The 22,996-nt window shown below is 39.4% G+C and overlaps 1 protein-coding gene across 3 annotated transcripts in view; it reads right to left on the reverse strand.

Annotated features, from left to right (window-relative positions):
* TET1 (tet methylcytosine dioxygenase 1) overlaps positions 1–22,996 on the reverse strand; it is a 127,011-nt gene that overhangs the window by 81,198 nt on the left and 22,817 nt on the right. For 2 of the 3 annotated variants that reach the window (XM_061197637.1, XM_061197627.1), the window contains exons 1-2: positions 10,427–10,491; positions 9,835–9,888 (exon numbers count right to left, since the gene is read on the reverse strand). Coding sequence is in view for 1 of the 3 variants with exons in the window: in XM_061197644.1 (XP_061053627.1) it covers positions 9,835–9,888 (54 nt within the window). In the remaining 2 variants the exon portion in view is untranslated. Of the gene's footprint in view, positions 1–9,834; positions 9,889–10,426; positions 10,492–22,996 lie in introns of those variants that run through there. The other variant, XM_061197644.1, reaches the window with a different exon arrangement.

Raw genomic sequence — 22,996 nt, forward strand, 5'->3', positions numbered from 1 at the left:
CTGGCGGCGCAATGGTTCAAGCCCTGGTCCAGGAAGATCCCACATACCGTGGAGCAACTAAGCCCGTGCGCCACAACTACTGAGCCTGCGCTCTAGAGCCCACGTGACACAACTACTGAAACACGAACGCCTAGAGCCCGAGCTCCGCAACAAGAGAAGCCGCCACAATGAGAAGCCCGCGCACTGCAACGAAGAGTAGCCCCCGCTCAACGCAACTAAAGAAAGCCCGCGCACAGCAAGGAAGACCCAACGCAGCTGAAAATAAATAAATTTATATAAACACACACACACACTCAAAATAAAATGATAGTAAGACCAAATAAAAGGAGAACAAAGAGACAAGACAACCAAATCCAAGACATGATTTAAGATTAGAGGCTAGAACAGGAGGAAACAGCTAAAAAGGATTTGGGGGGCGGTGCAGGGGGGAACGATGGAAAAGATTTTTTAAATGGACAGTACCTTCTGAATCATTAACTATCCTCAGTGTGATCACTGTACTGCAGTTAAGGAGAGGCCTGCTGAAGCATTTATAGGTAAAATGTCGCATGATCCAGCAAAAAAAAAAAATATTGATGTACAATGTGTTATTCTTTCAACTTTTCTGTAGGTTTGATTTTTCAAATAAAACTTACAGAACAATTAATCAAATTAAAATAAAGATATTAGATATATATCCTGATTTCCATAGCAATTCATTATCAACACTATTCAAGGCTGGCCTGATGATTTCAGAAAGTACAGTTTCCCTTATATACCCAGATGTCACTATAATAATTTCTACACTTCATACTTAACTGACTAAATAAAGTTAGGCCATGAAATGCATTAATTCAATCATTCATTAAACCAACATTTATTGACTTGTAGGCACAAGATATTACATTAAGACTGCAGACACAAAGTTGAATGCTGCTCTAAGCTTAAGAGGTTTACAATCTAGTTTAACGAATAATAAAAGCAACTAAAAATCTAAACACATCAGTATTCTATAAAGGATTTTATTTTATATTAACGACCATAACAAAAACAATCATGATGATGATAGCTATCATTTATTGAACATCCACTCTGGATGGGATAAGTTCAGTAAATTTAAAATTATGTAATCTGCTAAACAACAGTGTTGTTTAGTTATTGTTCCCCTTTTAAAGGTAATGAAAATAGGGCTTCCCTGGTGGCTCAGTGGTTAAGAACCTGCCTGCCAATGCAGGGGACACGGGTTCGAGCCCTGGTCTCAGAAGATCCCATGTGCCACAGAGCAACTAAGCCCATGCGCCACAACTACTGAGCCTGCACTCTAGAGCCCATGAGCCACAACTACTGAGCCCACATGCCACAACTACTGAAGTCCACATGCCTAGAGACCATGCTCCGCAACAAGAAAAGCCACCTCAATGAGAAGCCTGCGCACCACAAGGAAGAGTAGCCCCCGCTCGCCGCAACTAGAGAAAGCCCGCACACAGCAACGAAGACCCAACACAGCCATAAATAAATTAATTAATTAAAAAAAAAAGTAATCCAAAAAAAAAAAAAATGCAAATAGCTCTCAGATAGTTCAATTAAATTTCCCTCAGTCAGGCACGTTCCTTTGGGTACTGCTGATACCGCAAAAAGACACATGGTTTACATTTTAAAATTAAAAGTAATCAAGGGCTTCCCTGGTGGCACAGTGGTTGAGAATCTGCCTGCCAATGCAAGGGACACGGGTTCGAGCCCTGGTCTGGGAAGATCCCACATGCCGCGGAGCAACTAGGTCCATAAGCCACAATTACTGAGCCTGCGCGTCTGAAGCCTGTGCTCCACAACAAGAGAGGCCGTGATAGTGAGAGGCCCGCGCACCGCGATGAAGAGTGGCCCCCACTTGCCGCAACTAGAGGAAGCCCTCGCACAGAAACGAAGACCCAACACAGCCATAAATTAAAAAAAATTTTTTTTAAATAAAAGTAATCAAAAGCCCTAAATACCTATGATATCAAAATTAAATACTCGGGGACTTCCCTGGTGGTCCAGTGGTTAAGACTCCGCACTTCCAATGCAGGGGGCGTGGGTTAGATCCCTGGTCAGAAAACTAAGATCCCACACGCCAAATGGCAAAAGAAAAAATTAAATACTCAGAAAATTTCAGATTTGTGTTTGCTATTTTCACAGAAGTTATGTCTAAAATAACATTAAACTTACTTCAAGAAGTGGAATACACAGTTATTAGATTTTTTTCCCTTTCTAAAGTAGAATGAATACACAAGATATTAAGTAAAAACATTTTTTTCTAAGAAAAAAATACATTCAGATATCTAAGATAAATTTTGTGATAATTTAGTAAGAACTTTCTTATGTGATTCTTTTTTTTTTTTTTAAAGAGCACATCCCTTTTTTTTTTTTTTTAAATTTATTTATTTATTTATTTTTGGATGTGTTGGGTCTTAGTTTCTGTGCAAGGGCTTTCTCCAGTTGCGGCGAGCGGGGGCCACTCTTCATCGCGGTGCGCGGGCCTCTCACTGTCGCGGCCTCTCCCGTTGCGGAGCACAGGCTCCAGACGCGCAGGCTCAGTAGTTGTGGCTCACGGGCCTAGTTGCTCCGCGGCATGTGGGATCTTCCCGGACCGGGGCACGAACCCGTGTCCCCTGCATTGGCAGGCGGATTTCTAACCACTGCGCCACCAGGGAAGCCCTTATGTGATTCTTATCTGGAAGAAATCATGCTCAAGGCACAGAACTTGCAAACATCACTATAACTTATATCCTGTTTCAAATGTGTTCATCCTAGTCCAAGTTTTTCTTTGCAGCTGAGTTCTATAATTGAAACTAACCATCAGCTGTGAGATTATTTTTCATAGTGATGATATTCTAGTCTTTATTATAGAATTATTGATTCTATAAAATATATACATATAAATAAAACAGGAAAGAGAGAAATTTAATCTATTCAAGGTTTAAAGACTCCTTTCTGATAATTCTTATTACAAAAAGCAGAAGTGACATTTTTAAAAGGAAAGAAAAGGCTTTTTGTAATACAGGTTTATATTTCTCAAATAAGGCAAGGATAACAGGGTTACTAAAGATTTTTTTTCTGTGCACACTTGTGCTAAGAAAATACACATTTTCTTAAAGGCTCACTTAATATTTTTAGTAGGATAAATTATACCTTTAGATGTAATACTACCACTAATTGAGAAATTACTATATGTCAAGCTGTCCTAGGCAATGTAACATGTATTAAATAATTCACTTAAGTCTATAATAATCTTACGATCCTATGAGTGTGTATTTTATGAGTGTGTATTTTTGTATACTATATTTAAAATTAAACACACAATATAATGCTTAAAATAAATAATTTAGTTACTTAAAAATAACTAAGTTGCTAAAATAAGTTTACTGTTTAACATCTGGTTCCCTAGAACCATGGAAAGAACCTATGCTTTAATCAAATTCATATATCATTAATTTTAAACGTAGATAATAAAACTGTAACATCTCTTCCCTTAAAATGTTTCATGTGCAGTAAGTCCTGTTTTTAGCTCAAAAAGGACTAAAACAGTTAGTATTTAAAACTACGAAGCATCAGAACAGGTTAAAGAATGACACTGTAATCTTCATTCTCTGGAATAGGGCACTGTGGTGGATAAATCTTGCCATCACATCTTTTTTTTACCAAAGGTTTTTAAATGATGTTTTATTTATTTATTTATTTATTTATTTAGGCTACATTGGGTCTTTGTTGCTGTGCGTGGGCTTTCTCTAGTTGCAGCAAGCGGGGGCTACTCTTCGTTGCGGTGCATGGGCTTCTCACTGCGGTGGATTCTCTTGTTGCAGAGCACGGGCTCTAGGCGCCCGGGCTTCAGTGGTTGTGGCTCATGGGCTCTAGAGCACAGGCTCAGTAGTTGTGGCACATGGGCTTAGCTGTGCTGCAGCATGTGGGATCTTCCCAGCCCAGGGCTTGAACCCGTGTCCCCTGCATTGGCAGGTGGATCCTTAACCACTGCGCCACCAGGGAAGTTCCCTTGCCATCACATCTTTAAAAACATTATTTTTATGACGCATTTTGAATATTGAAAGGCATTCCATTATAAAATTAATTATAACTTGAAAATGACGTAAGATACTAGTGAGGTTTTAACAAAAATTTAACAGTTCTTATTTGGCTCTTTTTACCTGTCTATTGAGATGATATTCTAGCCAATAGATGGAGAGCTATACAATAAGGAAGGCAGACCTCAGAAAACAGTATGAATCTAGCACTCTCAAAACACAAACACATTATCAGATGAGCATAAGGGTTCAAGACACAAAGCATATGTTCTTTTCTAAGCTAGGAAAAATTCAACAGACTTTTTTTGTAGCCTGAATGAAATTTTCTTCAAGCCTATTCACCCCACTTGGCTTCTATTCACTCTGATTCTCTGTTTGGGATCATTCCTAGAAATTACAAAATGGACATGAATTTTGAATCACTGGAAATGTTCGTGTTCCGATGATAAATGAATGATTTGACTGTGTGTGAGCTGACTTAGTGAGAACTCAGCCCTGAGTCTGAGTTCTCAGCCTGAACTCAGTCTCATCGTCCCTGGTCAAAATGCTATGTTACAATTTCTGGGTATGCAAACCAGAAGCCCCATGTGTGCCTTTGAGCGTGTGAATAAACACTGATGGATAAGCACTAGTCTTTGATAGTTTTTGCCAGCTTATGACATGAGGAAAATAAGGACCATGTGTTGAATCATAAGGCTAAATTATTAAATTTTATATGACCACCCTATATTCTGAGATTATCTTCTTCCAATTTATATGTTTGTGGGGGTTTTTTGTTGTTATTGTTTTGTTTGTTTGCTTGCTTTGTTTATAAAGCTGGTATCCCTTTGTGGATGCTCTCACCACTCTGAATCTCCCCCACCCTCCCCCCCCCCCCCCCACTGCCCCCATGGTCTGTTATATTCAGAAGTCTGGGATTCTTTGCCTGGGACTATGTAAGACTATCAAGGGACTTCCCTGGCGGTCCAGTGGTTAAGACTCCATGCTTCCACTGCAGGGGGTGCAGTTTTGATCCCTGGTCAGGCAATTAAGATCCGCATGCTGCATAGTGCAGCCAAAAAAAAAGACTATCAAATGGCTTTTTTTCCCGCCTGAACAACCATCAAGCTCAGTATAGGATGTCACTAAAATTTGTAACATGTTGCTGCTATAAGTCATGGAATGTTACTTTATAACTAGAGTTAAGAAAAGTTTATCATTTTACCAATGATTTCTTTAACTAACTGAAACAAAGTTGTAGATAAGTGTGCACAGAAAAAAAATCTTTAGTAACCCTGTTATCTTTCATTTCTTATAGCTTAATGAGTTTTTAAGATAAACAGGGTAACTCAATTGTATCTAATTTGGTAGTTTTAAACCCTCACTAGTGTATGTAACAATTTACAAATGAAGGGAATAGTTCTCAAAGATACCAAGTAAATTTCCCTAGGGGGTGTTTTCCCCTGTCTTGGCAAATTTTTTTTTGTTTCTTTGTTTCCTTCAAAGTATATGCCACAATTTGTAATTTATTAATTTGTCTTTAATTTTTTTTGGCCTTTCCTCAGCAACATTTAATCTCCTTGAGGGCTGAAATTACTTTGGTTTTACACACCATTGTAGCCCAGCATTTAGTATGGGCTAAAAAAGTATTTATCGAATGTTAATAATACTGTTGTTCAAGAAACAACACATATTGAGCATTAACTGTGTGCCAGGCAATGATGGTACTAAATATTTTGAATAACACTGTCATGTAAATCAAGACCACATATGAATGTGATTCATTTACGATTTGATTCTCCTTTTAAAATGTTTCTAAAAGACTTATCACTATAGCTACACGTCAGTGTCATGTCCTTCTCTCCTAGTGAAACATGTCTTATTTACCCCCATCCCACCCCCTGCCCCCCCAACAACGACTCCTTCTACTTTTATCAGCATCATCAAGGAAGGAAGGAAACAGTGAAGAACAGGGCTGCCAGCATAGAAGCTAGCAGGAAGATCACTTAGTTTTCTTTTTTCTTTTTTTTTTCATTTCTAAATCATTTGTAGACAGTTTCCTGGTTTAATATCCACTGACATTTCTTTATATTTGTTCACCCAGTTCTTCCAAATAATACTTTGATGATATTTTATAATCAAATAGCTAGAAAATGTCCCTTACCAGACAAGAAATTACAGAATGTATAAATGCAGTTCATTCTCAGGGATACCCACACTTTTTATTTTGACATGATTTTAGATTTTCAGGTAAGTTGCAAAAATAGTATAGAGTTCTTATATAAACTTCACCCAACCCTGTCTAGCATTACTTTCTTACATAATCATGATTCTGGTACTATTTTTGACCCTACCATACTGACCCTGTGGTCAGTAGTGATGCTGAATATATGTTTGGTTTGCCTTTCAGGTCCCCACTCCAACTTCTACACCTTCTTACATGACACGGGAGGTGGAACAAGATATATTTCATCATCAGTAGGCTCCCTTTTTCCTTTTGGCTTCTTAATGGGATCAACCAATGAAAGCAGCAGGAAACTGGATGGCAGAGTATTTATTTCCATACCCACCTCCCCATGACTTTCTCTTCAAGAAAGATCCCATTATCAAAGGCCACACAAAAGCCCCTGCCCCTTCAGGCCTAGGAGTGGCAATATCTCTCTGCTGTCATTAGTCCTGGGATGCTTTGTCATCCCTAGATTTTTCTGAACCCTGCCCACACCTTTTAAACAATCCCTTTATTAAATTCTCCCCAATACTCCCAACTGACTGTGTAATCTGATTTTCTCTAGGGACAGGGACTGACAACATAACCAAAGTGATATTGACTTTCTCCCATGCCGAAACACAAAATAGAGATTATTTACATAAATGTTTCTATCAAGAGGAGTTCCAAACCATGCCACTCACAAGTACAAGTTCATGAATCAAGGCCTGAAATCATCTCATACCTTCACCTTACTCAAGAGTCAAGCAAACAATTATAGCACAGCTAACATGCTGCCATCTATGAAGACAGATCAACTCCAGTGATCAACAAGAGCGCCTGAGCAGGAACCTGGTCCTTCAGCCCCAGTGGGGGCAGGAGTTTGTGCTGAGCTCCCCCACCCTCACCCCTATCATTTGGAACCCATTCTGGCCATTAGAGTGCTTTGGACAGAAACTGTCATTTCAGCTCCAGGAAAATGCTCTCTGTAGTCTGGGATTTGAGATCACTATGTATAGTTTTAAATTTCGAATTGTAATAGAATGCATACAGGTTTTTAATATAGATAATAGATTGTTTAAAGATGAGAGGTGTGAGACACACCAGGCAATTTCAGCCCCACAACTGGATTCAGTATTTAGTTAGCAGGTTCAGAGTAGGATGAGACAAGCTTCAATTCTATTCCCAATTTCCTTAGTCAGACTCTTCATTTAGCCAACTACCTCCCAATAGATGAAGATGAAAATGAGTCAGGATACCTATGGGTAGCAGCCACCCTGACAAAGAGCAAGGGACCCAGGAGATGTGAAGACTTAAGAGGCCAGAGTCAAAGGAACAAGAGTAGAACTCTGGCACAATGCCAAAAGCAAAGAAAGAATTATGAAAGGAAACCAAGTTGTAACCTGTAGATTCCCGTGACTGATCCCCTGGGTAGCAGCCAGCTGGAATGTTAAGTTCTCACCCATAAAATCCTAAATGGAAAGTTTTACTTTTCCTCCACCCTCCCTCCCAGAAGTTGGATTTAGTTTTCTTAACATCTCCTTCAGGGTTATATAATATTCTACACTTGCTCTAACTATATTTTACACATATCAAGCTAAAATCTGAAAGTATTTGAGCATTTCTACTGTGGAGCAGAGAAACAAAGCTTTCTTTGAAAAAGAACAAAAAAAATCATGCCCAACAGAAAATTAAAGAAAACATTTAAAAATGCCAACATCAGAAAAAAAATTAATTTTTTCCTTTTAGAGCATTTCTCTACTCTTGTACAACAACTGATAACTACAGAGGAAGTGAGCAACAGTTTGGTTCTGCTTGCTGTGGCACATGAATTCCAGCCATCCACAGGCACTTATTTCTTTTTAAAAGTCAGGGTCCATTGCCATGATTCAAAAAAGCAATACACAGTATATTTACTTCTGAAATTTATTTCAGGTGACAGGACACCCACAGACTAACAAAATAAACATAGAATTAAATAGTATTCCCAAAGTCCAAGTCTACCTTGTAGGAAAGGCAGGTGATGATTTAGCTACCAAGATTAGTCCATGTTAGTTTGTCCATGCAGTCTCCATCCCTTTCTTCCATGCTGCTTTCCCACCCCACGCCACCCCCCACCACACAAATTTGAGAGCCATTTATAACAGCAGGACTAAAACTATTTCTCACTTGAAGATTTTAAGACAAAACACCTGAGATGGATACACCCAACACAGAAAGTGTAAAAAGAGATTAAGAAATATACTTAGGGATTTTAAGGATATTCTTCTATAATTGGGGGAGGGGAAAGGATTAAAAGGGGGCAGGTGGATCAATATGCAGGAGAAACACAGAGAAGGGTTGAATTTACCTTGAAAATAACCAGTATTCTATTTGTCCAGGCCCAGTGAGAATTTGTGCCAAGCAATTTCATTCATTTCACAGTGCCTGGCACATTGATGACTGTGTGGTAAATATTAAATAAATACTTGTTGGTTGATGAAAAATATACATGGCAATGCTGTGTACACACAGGAAACAGAAACTTAAAGTGGTCAGACAAATTAGAAAGCAATGCAAGGTTTGGTTCTGCATGTCAATAGCATTTTCAAGGTACACAACTGAGGAAACAAATGAGATTTTAAAATGTGCTATATCTATAGTTCAAACATGTTGTTCCTCTATGAGTGCCAAAACTTTATTTGCAAAAGGAAAGCTAAGATTAAGGTAAGATATTTTCAATTATATATACACAATACAATGTTAAAGACCAGTCATTTTATTGTTTAATATGCCTTCTTGAATTAAAAAGGTTGACTGCTCAGGATACTTACATTCATAATAGCAATATACCACTTGAAACCTTTAACACATAAGCACCTATTTGCTAAAGCTAGTCTTGAACTTTTAGTAATGTCATATGCTTTTAAATTAACCATTTTAAATACTGTACAAAGCTCATAACACAGACTGCTAGCTTATAACTGAATTAGGTAACTACTAAATACTCATTAGGCAAACTACTGAAAATAAAGAAAACATACACATTCCTACCCCTCCATGAATGCCCAAATTAAAGATGATATAATGAGAATTTGGGATTAAGCAATTGTAATTTGGCTGTAAAACCTCAATGGCTTACACATTTTAAGCTGAACTAGACCCTCTAAGCACCCTTTCCTTTGGAAAAATCACACATTTTAAAATAGTGTCTAATGGAAGGTCCATTAAAATCACAATGGATCATAGCTGTCAACTTTAAATAGTGTCTTTCTCCTTAAGAGCTGAAGTTTACACACTGGTGCAACACCACAAATGCAGATGCTACAAAGGGAGCTACAAAAAAAAGCCACAAATTTTATTCACAACACTTGCATATAAAGTTTTCTTTCTGCAGACTCGTGTGGAGTTGAAAATAAAGGATGCTAATATGCATATTATGCAGCATATCAAAAAAAAGAGAGAGAGGGAGAGAGAGAGAAAGAGAGAGAAAACACTTTAGTTGAGTGAAAATTCATTTATCTACTGAAAATCTGGGAGAATTTACATCCACTGTACTCCAAGTTTACCCCTAAGTGACAGAAAAATGCTATATGAAATGGAAAAATATTAAATATGAGTTAATCAATAGCTGATTACCTTTAAAACTTTGGGCTTCTTTTCCCTCTGGGGCCTCTTGTTTTCCTTTATAACCTAAAAAAAATCAAATTGCAAAATGAGCCTCCGTATAAGAGAAAAAAAATTAGCTCCCACCTCCCCCCCCCCAAAATTTTTGGCTATTCTCTATAAAACTACTTATACCATCTAAAATCATCAACATGTTTGCTAGACAGAACCTAAAGAGCTTATGTAAAATGTATACTTCAAAAGTCACTGAAAAAAAGCCTTGCATAAAGATGAAGTAGGGAAATACCCTTTTTTCCCCTTAAAGTCTGTCTTAATTAGCCTCTGCATTCTTCACAGCGAAGCCCACGAGGTAGCCATCTTGCTTGCTTCTGCAGAGGAAGCCTCTACAGTTGAACAGTTCTGCAAACTGCTTTTTGGTATTATTATCATGGTGTTTAAAGGCAGCCCTGGCCTGCCAGCACTGTAGACGTGCTGGGCATGCCTTTTGCAAAAACAGCCCCACAAAGAGTGCAGCCAATGGCAATGCAGAGCTTAGCAACTCCAAAGTGATCTTCTCTGCCTAGCCTTCCTAGACAAAGGATCTCCTGTGCGGCTCCGCTCTCACCACAGGACACAGGCAGCCACAAGCTGCGACATGGAGTTCGCTGCAGAGGATCTGGTCGCGCCGAAATCACAGGAGGCTTCAGCAAAAACAATGCACACAAATCCCCCAGGTCTCCACCATCGGATCGATGGCGGATTCTCCCTGATTAGTAACCTCTTGGCGGCTCCGAGGGCAGGTCTGCGCGGGGGGAGGGGTGCGCGGTCCTGCCTTTAACGTACAGGAGATATAACTGAGCTGAGGGGGGCATTTGGGCTTGCTGAAACTCTGGAAGGTATTGTGCATTTTTACTTTATAAGGCAAGGCTAAATATTGGCGATATTTAAGGCAGGGAGGTTATGTGAGGACAGTGTAGGCTCAGCTGTTGGGCTGCGTGTCTCATTCCTCGGGAACCACACCTCTCTGCAGCAGGCGCTTTGCCCAGAAACACAGCAATTTGATTTCTGTCAATAAATGTCCAATGATAAAGGCGGATTAAAAAATAATAATAAAGCCACTTAAAAGGGAAAGGACAGGATGAGGACAAGGAGAGGGGGAGGAGTTTTCAAAATACACTTGCCACTCTGAGTGGCTGGAGATTTCAAAAAGATTTCTCTCTCTTGCTCTGGACATTTCTGATGACCTTCATTTCCCAAAGAAATCCATCCCTTCCAGAAGGCGGATTCATAACTTTGGGACAGAAGAAGCACCTCTGGTTCCGCTGCCTCCCAAGATCATCAACTGTCACTGAGCATCTCTCCGCAGAGCTGCCAAGCAAGTCTCCACGTGGAGCCTGTCTGTGCATGGGCTGATGGACAGACACAGCCACTTACTTCCCAGGGATTGGGAGCTGAGCCAGAGGTGGAACAAGCAACCAGCCACACTCAACACACCTGAACTGCCCCCATGCCCAGTGGGTGGTAAGCACTGGGAGAGCTGGGCACCACAGTTAGAACTTGCCAGACCCTGGAAATGACAGAGCCAGAGGAGTTTAGCCCCTCCCTTCAGCCTCCCGGACATGTAACAGTGGCAGCAGACGAAGAACCAGGACAGCTGTTTGAGCTGGCAGGTCTCAAGGTCACTGCCAAAATGCAGTGCAGAGGCCAGTCAAAGTCCCATCACAGCCACCTTGACAGCTGCACAGATCTTGGGAAGACAGCCTCAGCTCCATCCTCACAGGGCCAAAGTTTCAGCAGCACATTTGGGGGATTGGCAGGAGGGCCTCACTGGCTGCTCAGCCAAAGATGGGTTTTCCACTTGCAGTTGGATTCAGAACAGATTCCCACAACCAGAAATCGGGAACAGAGAGAGGGCCGGAAAGCCTGTATTTCATCACCCTTGATTCCTAGCCTTTCAGTCTGCCACAAAAGCACGCTTTTCTTGTTGGAATGGGAAGTCCAACATGCATTGTTTCCCCACTTTAAACTACCTCTCCCTCACCCACCCACTTTCAAAATTTTTAACAAATGTAAGCAGCAAGCAAAACCAGTGGATTTTGACCTAACCACGTCCACCACGGCAACTTTAAGCATACTGAGCCCACGCTAAAAAGCTCTCTGTGGGGAATGAAGCAACCGTGAAATGAATGGGTAGAAAAACAGGACCAAATACCAGATTTGAAAATGAGTGCAAAATCTTTTAACCCTACATTTCTTTCTGTTTGGAGATTTTTGTGTGTGTGGTAAAATATACATAACATAAAATTTTCCATTTTAACCATTTTAAAGTGTACAATTTAGTAGCATTAAGTATATTCACAATGTTGTGCAAGTATCACCACTTTCCATTTCCAGAACTTTTTCATCATTCCAAACAGAAACTCTGTACCCATTAAACAGTAACTCCCCACTCCCGTGCTAACTTCTGTTCTACTTTCTGAGTCTATAAATTTGCCTGCTCTAGGTACCTCATATAAGTAGTATCACACAATATTTGTTCTTTTACATCTGGCTTATTTCACTTAGCATAATGTTTTCAAGGTTCATCCATGTTGTAAGATGTATTAAGAATTTCATTCCTTTTTAAGGCTGAATAACAACATTTTGTTACCCATTCTTCTGTTGATACACTTTTGGGTCATTTCTCCCTTTTGACTGTTGTGAATAATACTGCTATGAACATGGGTATACAAGTATCTATTTGAGTCCCTGCGTTCAGTTCATTTGAGTATATACCTGGGAGTAGAACTGCTGGATCATATGACAACTCTGTTTAATTTTTTGAGGAACCACCAAACCATTTTCTGCAGCCAAACTATTTTTTACCATTTTACATTCCCATCAGCAATGCATACAAGGGTAGCCCTACATTTCTTAAAGTGTCTTCCATTTCAATTACAGATTACGCCTCTCCCCTTGAATAGCCGAATAACATTTTTAAAAAGCATCAACATTTTCCCAGGTTGATTGCTCACTATTTAGTAAAATGGCCATGATATATTAAGCTATAATTATAGGGGAATCCCCTGGCCGTTAAGCGGTTAAGACTCCGTGCTTCCAGTGCAGAGGACGCAGGTTCGATCTCTGGTTGGGGAACTGTGATCCCATGTGCCGTGTGGCGAAAAAATAAAAAAGATATAATTATATATTTTAAATCATTTTATTACCTGTGTGATCCATATGATTGCCTCAGTAAAATAAAATCAGGATCAGAGTGTTAGGTCTACTGAATATCCACACTGGTGAGAGGTCCATTTTTTAAAGCCCCATGGACAGGCGTTTTCACTGTATGGGATACTCATGAAACCACACAACATCGCACTTGGCAACCTAAGCAAACATCGAAGGTCTATGTTTAGTGTTCTGTAAAATAAGTTAATAATAAAGCCAAAGCTCATCCCAGCTAAATGAGGGTTAAGGGAAGTGACCAGAACTAACATTAACTCCAAATATCCAACTGATACTACACCACGAAGATCTATACTTGTTTGAACACAGAGTAGATTGGTAACATCAATTAGTTGTGACCATCTATTCTAAATCCTATACCTAGCGATTTGTCCATCTCAGCTCAAGGCTTAGGTGACATGAATTTTGATGGAGAAAATAATCAGAAATTACTAGCAGAGAAAGTGGAGGTCGAGAGCCATTCTCATTATCTTATTATTTAGGGCAAAATGCATACAACTAGATCCAGTTGAATGAATGACAAGTTGAGAAACTAAGACACATTGTGTTGTAGTCCAACCTATTCAGAACTTATTTTTGTCACTTAAATCTATTTGTTTTTCCCACAAGGAACCACTATTAAGTTGCATGAGTTACTTAATTTTGTAATAACTCAAGTGTATTAGGTTTTTTCAAATATTACAAAATGAGATCTATCTCTTTTCTCTTAAAAGTCACATGATTACAGAGCCAAAAAAAGAACATTAGAGAAAATTTAGGTCATAGATAAACTGAGGCCCAAAGAGGTAAAATTACTTAACTCAGGTTACACAGCAAGTTAAAACCTGAACTTGAGCCTGAATCTAACCATTTACACTGCTCTCTCTATAATTCCTCTTCATTACTCAACAATAGAATTTGCAAATATCCCAAAATAACCTTAAAAGAACCATCTTCACACACAAAAAAAGGGACTTCCTTGGCGGTCCAGTGGTTAAGACTCCACGCTTCTACTGCAGGGGGCACGGGTTCAGTCCCTGGTCGGGAACTAAGATCCCACATGCCGTGTGATGCGGCCAAAAACAAAACAAAAACAAAAAAACACTTCAAAACCACACCCTTAGTTATAAAAATATTGAATCACTATGTTGTACACCTGAAACTAATACTGTAAATCAACAATACTTCCAAAAAAAACCCCCTCACATGCATCATTTTTAGGCTAGAACAGCAGCTCAAGAAGATTAGTATTTTTTTCCCTAATATTTGTTTATTTATTTATTTGGCTGCACCGGGTCCTACTTGCGGCACGTGGGCGTTGCGGCATGTGGGATCTTTAGTTGCGGCATGTGGGATCTAGTTCCCTGACCAGGGATGGAACCCGGGCCTGGAGTGAGGAGTCTTAGCCACTGGACCACCAGGGAAATCCAAAGAAGATTAGTTTTTTTTTAAATTAATTAATTAATTAATATATATTTTTGGCTGTGTTGGGTCTTCGTTGCTGTGCGTGGGCTTTCTCTAGTTGCAGCGAGCGGGGGCTACTCTTTGTTGCGGTGTGCAGGCTTCTCATTGCAGTGGCTTCTCTTGTTGCAGAGCACAGGCTGTAGACGCACAGGCTTCAGTAGTTGTGGCTCGCAGGCTCTAGAGCGCCGGCTCAGTAGTTGTGGCACACGGGCTTAGTTGCTCCGTGACATGTGTGATCTCGCTGGACCAGGGCTTGAACCCGTACGCCCTGCATTGGCAGGCGGATTCCCAACCACTGCGCCACCAGGGAAGCCCTAGGTGTATTTTTTAAAAGATAATATTGTGTGCCCTCAGAGATAAATTTATGAGTAATTTCAAAATCCTACTTCTCTTTCTAAACATAAGCAATTCTGTACCCACAAGAAACTAGACATACAAACACTGCCTAGGAGCCTTCTTCTAAATTAATCTCGAGTTATTTACTATTCCTCAAAATTGACACCTGTGCAGCACAAAATCCTTCCAATATTAGCCACACTCTCGTCTCCCATGAAATCCTCCTATATGTCTCTTCTTATTTACTGTTGGAGACATAGCTTTTGCTGTGATACTTGGTTAAGATATTCCAAGTACCACCTTTTGTAAACTTCCAATCAATATGAATAACAAAAAAAAAGGCGGCTCATACTTTAACAATTCTAATGGATATCTTTTTTTTTTTTAAATAAATTTATTTATTTATTTATTTATTTTTGGGTGTGTTGGGTCTTCGTTTCTGTGCGAGGGCTTTCTCCAGTTCCGGCGAGCGGGAACTCTTCATCGCGGTGCGCGGGCCTCATCACTGTCGCGGCCTCTCTTGTTGCGGAGCACGGGCTCCAGACGCGCAGGCTCAGTAGTCGTGGCTCACGGGCCTAGCCGCTCTGCGGCATGTGGGATCTTCCCAGACCAGGGCTCGAGCCCGTGTCCCCTGCATTGGCAGGCAGATTCTTAACCACTGCGCCACCAGGGAAGCCCCTGTAATGGATATCTTAAAGTTAGTTTGATTTTATGTCGTGTGAGACATAGGAACCTGAAAGGCTAACACTGGAGATCTCAGTTTTTAATCGTGAGTGATTGAGTCGATCCCCTGGCACAGCTTTTCCCTGGCTTCCCTCCCCCACTTCCTTCCCTGAGGCTTATCTGCAGTAATGCTTTTTCCCTCTAAGGGGCCTGGTCTACCAAGTATCCAACTCCATTCTCTCTAGCAGTCCTGCTTACTGCTGGTAAAAATAACTGCTCTTCAATAGCAAGAACTAAGGAACAAGTAAGCAAGCAGTGATCTTTAGCAGCTGCCAAGTGAAAACAGTTGACAATGAGGTGAACCATAGATAATGCCAGAGACTAAATGGGGCTAAAATATCACCTCTCCCCAATTTCTTTTCAACAATTCGCAGTATTAACTTGAAACTGACAAGTCTACTCCCTCTATTACAGTCTAGATCCATAATTTGAACAGCGAAATCCAATAACAGCATCTATGGCTTTTTGTCAAAAACAAATCACAAAGGATGCTGCAATTTAGAAAAATTTCCCCTTTTGTGAATGATATATTGAATGCTTCTTATTATTCCTAGTCTATCCTGTGTATTTTATAATTAATGTTATTCTTTTTTTTTTTTAAAGGAAGTTCTGTACCTTCGGGCTCCTTCTCTATGTTATTCATGCAAGAGAGCTGACTCTAGAGAGCATTGTACCCTCAGGTTTTTTTTGGTTTTATTAATTTATTTATTATTTATTTTTTATTTTTGGCTGCGTTGGGTCTTCGTTGCTGCACACGGGCTTTCTCTCGTTGTGGCGAGTGGGGGCTACTCTTCGTTGTGGTGCGTGGGCGTCTCATTGTGGTGGCTTCTCTTGCTGCAGACCATGGGCTCTAGGTGCACGGGCTTCAGTAGTTGTGGCGCGCGGGCTCAGTAGTTGTGGCTCCCGGGCTCTAGAGCGCAGGCTCAGTCACTGTGGTGCACGGGCTTAGTTACTCCGCAGCATGTGGGATCTTCCTGGACCAGGGCTCGAACCCGTGTCCCCTGCAATGGCAGGCAGATTCTTAACCACTGCGCCACCAGGGAAGTCCAATACCCTCAGTTTTTTATCTAATAGCAAAATCCTAAAACTGTCTTATTTCACAGAGAAGCTCAAAGCATTTACACACATACAACTTCTTTCTGAGAAAGTTAGACCTAGGTGTCTCCTAAGTTTAGCAAAATCAAGCCAATTTGTTAATTCATGATTTTACAATGAAATTCCCCCATTTAATAACCAAAAACCGTTAAAACAATAGTGTTGTTTTAAAACAAGTGTTGGGCACTTTCAATATGCAGACATGGTGCTGGGCTCCCCACTCCCCGCCCCCCCCGGAACGTACCATCTCAGGAGAGACACAAACAGATAATTATTATGAAGTAGTATAGAATGGGGATGAGCCCAGAAATCTATGCAAGACCAGAGAAGGCTTCCCAGAGGAAGTGACATTTATTTCCACTGTAAGTAGGAGTTGGTTTAACATAGAGGGACAGAATAAAAGTATATGCCCCAGATGGAGGTAACAACAGGTACAAGGACACTGGGAGCACTGTGGCTATTGACAGTCACACTATGGGGAGAAATGCATATAAATAGATACGCTACAACATGGGCATTAATGCTGGTCATTGAGAATGCATATGAAGAGATGTAATCAGCCTTAATTCTCTACCATTCTGGTTTGAAATATTTCTGTTCCATCCTTCAACTTTCCATAATTGGTCCTTTCAAAAGACAACAGTGATACCCCTGTTAAGTTGTTCATCACAAACAGCTACCTTTTCAAGAGAACTAAGGAGAGGTGACTGGTTTATCCTAGGTCTGAAATCTTTGTATTTTAGCTAGAAAAACCCCTCATGTAACTAAGTCTCTTAATCAGAGTAAAGCAGTATTTTGAGAATAAGTGTATGTAGGTTTTTGTTGAGATGAGATCAGTTACTCAGGAAGGGTTAACCTCTTTAGTTTTTGAACTAATTTACTCGAGTCCCACACAATCTATGGAGAAGCAAGATTTGCCTGCCAAGAAATGTTACTCTTTCAGCTGGGTAACTCTGGTTGTACCGGAGAGATGCTTCTGATGTTTGGAGAAAGGGATGCCCTTCCTTTGTTCATTTCAGAAATAGAACAGAGAACACCAGCTATATTCGAGGCACTGCTTAACACCTGTGGAATCTCTGACAATGAATAACTTTTCCATTGAGCTTAACTCAGGTAGAGAGAAAAAACAAAAAACTTGACACGGAGCCCACAATATTTATAATTATAGAATGCCTAAAATTAATTTTTTCTAAAGTCTGTTTGACTTTCTTGATATCCAAATACTTAGTCAGTGGGCACATAAGGTCTTGTTTAAACTAAAATAAATAAACAGTCCTTGATATTCTTACTAGAGACTTTTTTTTTTTTTTTTTTTTTTTGGCCACAGAGCATGTGGGATCTTAGTTCCCCAACCAGGGGTCGACCAGGGATGGAACCCGTGCCCCCTGCAGCGGAAGCACAGAGTCTTAACCACTGGACCGCCAGGGAAGTCCTAGAGACATTTCTTCTAACTTGAGATTACCATTTCGCTGTCTGAGGGGATCCTTTTGAGCTTTTGCAATGTAAAGCCCTTTAGGAATAACTTGTGGGATCAAGAGGAGATATATTTGTCATAGCAAGAAAACAAAAAAGTTATTTTCCCCACAGTCCACCTTAGAAATCAACAAGTATGGAGCTCAAGGTTATACCCGTGTTAACTGTGCAGATTTAAATGAAAAACTTGACTATCTTTATCAGGAATGCTTTAGCCTAAACGATTATAATGGCATTTCCATAGATACTCTTAATGACTAGTTAAGAAAATGCAATTTTCCCCCAAATCTGTTTGATTTACCTGACTTCCAAACACTTATTCAAAGTGTACATTAGCTCTTGCTGTTTAAAATAAAATAAATGGTTCTTAATGTTTTTACTAGATATTTATAAACTGTGAATTGATATTTTCCTTGCTCATAACAACAGTTCTTTCATGCACATCATTTGAGAATAAGTCAAACTGCATTCATTGATGCTGTGATTGTTTCCAACTTTATGAATATATACCATATTTTTATAAGGCTACTTTTGCTAATCATCATAATAAATGAAGCATTAGTGGGTTTGGGGAGGGGGTGGTGGGGATGAAGGACCACTATACCTAACAATTCTCTTAATCATAACTATGTATGTGATAAAAGAAAATTAATTTAGATTTTTTGAAAAGAAAGTATTATTTCCTCATGGCTTGTCCACCTTAAGATGTCATATCATACAATATCAAAATATGATCTTATACAAGATCAGTATGTCCTTGGTGGGATCCAAATCCCAATGATGCTTATTAACTATGGGACCCGGAGTAAGTTAACCTCCCATAGACTCAGTGAGGGACAAAGCTGACTTTAGGGTTAAATGCGGTAATGGCTATGAAAAAAGCTTCTGGTATGGCAGCTGACTTGCAGGTGGTTCCACTACAGCAACGGAGAATGATGGCTGTCACATGAACATGTGCAAATAAACAAGGTATTAAGCAATTAAAACTCATTTAATATAAAAATGGAGATATTCAAGCAAATAATATTTTGGGACATTGGAACCTCGCCCAGATAAGTCTAGTATTAACAAGATTTCTGCTAGAGTTAGGGCGTGCTAATTTCACCATACCATTATAACATAATCTTACATTTATTAGTTAAAAAAGAATATGAAACTTTCACTTCCAGTGATAACAAAATTGATAATTTGAAACAACCTGCCAGCTGAAGACAATTAGAAAAACTACACAAAATAAAAAAACATCTCCTTGAAGGCATAGGAGAGTGAAAAAATTTACACCATAGTGTAGAATTAATTACCATCCCAGGATTCAGAGGGTAATGAGGTCCAGGGAGTGTAAAATTTTCTTAGGTAAAAATTAAAAATGGAGAAAAAAAGCTAAAAAGACTGTTAAAGAGAAGTGTAACCTTGAAATTAAAATACAGAAGCAGTGGAATTGGCAAACTCAAAGAGTTTAAATAGTTGATTTATGTCAAAAAGTTATATTTTTGCAAAATGAACCTTTAAGATTTTTTTTTTTTTAATTTTTATTGAAGTATAGTTGACTTACAATGTTGTGTTAGTTTCTTTCTTTTTTTTTTTTGGCTGTGCCGTGTGGCATGCAAGATCTTAGTTCCCCCACCAGGGATCGACCCTGTGCCCCCTGCATTGGGAGCACGGAGTCTTAACCACTGGACCATCCAGGGAAGTCCCTAGGGAGCTTTTTTTTGTTTTGTTTGGTGTGTTAGTTTCTGGTGTACAGCAAAATGATTCAGTTACATATATATATGCACATATATATATTCTTTTTCAGATTCTTTCCCATTATAGGTTATTACAAGATACTGAATATAGTTTCCTGTGCTATACAGTGCTATATAGTTTCCTGTGCTATACAGTTTCCTTGTTAAAATGAACCTAGTATAAGATTCTTACACAACATCTCTTTCAAAGTTTCAAAAGTCTAAAAGACAGCAGCAATCACCTTAGCAGGGCTATCCTCAACCAGTCCACATTTTGGTCCCACTTCTATCTTCCAGGTTCTTCATATTTGGCTTGTTGCCCTTGCTCAGAAACATGGTGGTTAATTTTATTTATTTATTTATTATTTTGGCCATGCCACGCCACTTGTGGGATTTTAGTTCCCTGACCAGAGATCGAACCCTGGCCCTCGGGAGCTGAAGTGTTGAGTCCTACTAATGGACCTCCAGGAAATTCCCGGGAACATGGTGCTTTAAATGAGCACTTACCATCCAAGCCAAGGGCTCTAATCCAAGATCAACTGTGTAGTCTTAGACAAGTTACTTGGCCTGTCTAAGCCTCAGTGTCTTACTTTACACATTGGGGGAAGAATGTATGTTTCATAGGATTATTACAAGGATTACATGAGATAATGAGCATGTCAGTGCTTAATACAGTACCAGGCACTTAGTAAGTACTCAATATATAATAGTTGTTATTAACCCCTTCAGATATCAATGTTTACTACATACCAGTTCCACGTCTATGACTAGTATCATTTAATTCAACCAACATTTGTTTGGTGGCTACCAAATGACAAGCACTACACAATGTTTGTGTCCCCCCAAAATTCATTTTTTGAAATCCTAAAGCCCAATATAATGATATTAGAAGATGGGGCCTTTGGGAGATGCTTAAGTCATGAGGGTAGAACCCTCATGAATGGGATTAGTGCCTTCTAAAAGAAGCTCCAGAGAGTTCCCTAGCCTCTTCCACCATGTGAGGACACAGTGAGAAGGCACAAACCATGAAGGAAGTGGGCCTTCACCAGAATTCAACTATGCTGGTGCCTTCTCCAGAACTATGAGCAATAAATTTCTGTTGTTTATAAGCCACCCCGTCTGCAGTATTTTGTTATAGCAGCCCAAACGGACTAAGACAGACTTGAATAGACACTTCTCCAAAAAAGATAAACAAGTGGTCAATAAGGACATGAAAAGATGCTTGATATCATTAATCATTAGAGAAATGCAAATCAAAACCATCCTGGAATACCACTTCACACCGACTAGGAAGGCAATAATCAGAAAGTCAGATAATAAGTTTTGATGAGGATGGTTGAATCTAAAATGGTACAGCTGCTTTGGAAAACAGTTTGGCAATTCCTTAAAGTTAAACAAAGAGTTACCATATGACCCAGCAGTTCCAATCCTAGGGATATACCCATAATAACTGAAAACACATGTCCACAAAAAAAACCTGCACACAAATGTTCGTAAATGCATTATTCATAGTAGCCAAAAAGTAGAAACAACTCAGAAGTCCATCAACTGATGAATGTTTATACAAAATGTGGTTTATTCATGCAATGAAATATTATTCAGTCATAAAAGGGAACGAAGTACTGATAAATGCTATGACATGGATGAAACTTGAAAACTTTATGCTAAAGTAAAAGAAGCCAGATACAAAAGACCAAATATTGTATGGTTCCATTTACATGAAATGCCCAGAATAGGCAAATCCATAAATCCATAGTGGTAATCCATAGGCAAATCCATAGTGGTAACCACTAATTTGCCAGGAGCTGAGGGAGAGAAGAATGGGGAGTCACTGCTTAATTATACTGGGTTTCTTTTTTGGGGTGATGAACGTGTTCTAGAATTAGATTGTGGTAAAGGTTGCACAACTTTGTAAATATACTAAAGACCGGGAATTCCTTGGCGGTCCAGTGGTTAGGACTCTGTGCTTCCACTGCAGGGGGCACTGGTTCGATGTCTGGTTGGGGAACTAAGATCCTGCAAGCTCTGCAGCCAATATATATACCACTATTGCACTATTGTACACTTTCAAAAGAGTGAATTTTATGATACGTGAATTAGATCTCAGTTTTTTAAAAAGAAGAAATTATTTGATTCTCCTTTATCATAATGGAAAGAGTGCCTCTACTACTTGCTAGCCAGGGGAAATTAATACATTTTTTAATGTGGGTTTCCATTTCCTAGTCTGCTAAATGAGAGTCCTAATACTTAACACTTCATGGGTTACTGTCAGGATCAAATATGGTAACATTAAGCCTTCTAGCACAGTGTCTGGCCCATAGTAGACTCTCAATAAATGTTAATTTTCCCCTTTTTCCTTTCCTTTGCCAGTTTCCTGCACTGCAAGTCAAAGAAGTTTAAATTTTGTTAAAATCTTATGCACCTAATTATCAATGAAGACAAAGTTCCCTGGTTACTGACTTTTTTAAAAGAAATAAGTTAAACACTACTTTGTTTTGTTTTCCTTGTTTTATTGATTTTTGTTTGTTTTGACATCTCATAGTGTACCAGAAATGTCCCTAGAAAATGGAAGTAGGTGAATAAAGAAGGTAATTTAATTTTATGTTGCCTAGTAGACAAATATCCCTGCAAGTCTGTGTTAATTCCTAAACAAGTTACTTACTCCTGCAAGAGTGGAGGAAACTAACCCACACACACACACACACACACACACACTTTTCTCTCTAAATCTAAACTGGATCAGCTCCCTCCAAAAGTCCATGGCTTGGATCAACTGTGGGCTTCCACTGTCTTGTCCTCCCACTTCCTCCTGTCTTGATCCTACTTTTGCCCTTTAACAGAAAACTCACCACAAAATGGTGTTCCATATGAAATATGATACGAAAATGAGCTGTGTAGTGTAAATGTCTAGAATATGGCAGAAACACCAAAACCCTCTCATTATACAAGGACAAGAAAATAACTGTGGCATCGTCTCGCCGGAAACCACAGCTATAATTCTGCATCACATGGGAACAGTGAAACCAATTCATTCATAATCCTAATCCTCTTGCAGGAAAAATGCATTTGCAGATACTGTGAATGGTGTGTACTGGCTACTTCTGAGGACTTCAGTTACTTTCCTCTAAGTAACGTGAGCCAAGCAGCAAGAGGGAAATGGGTGAAAGTAATGA

Source organism: Eubalaena glacialis, chromosome 1 (assembly GCF_028564815.1).
Source record: "Eubalaena glacialis isolate mEubGla1 chromosome 1, mEubGla1.1.hap2.+ XY, whole genome shotgun sequence".
Taxonomy (NCBI): domain Eukaryota; kingdom Metazoa; phylum Chordata; class Mammalia; order Artiodactyla; family Balaenidae; genus Eubalaena; species Eubalaena glacialis.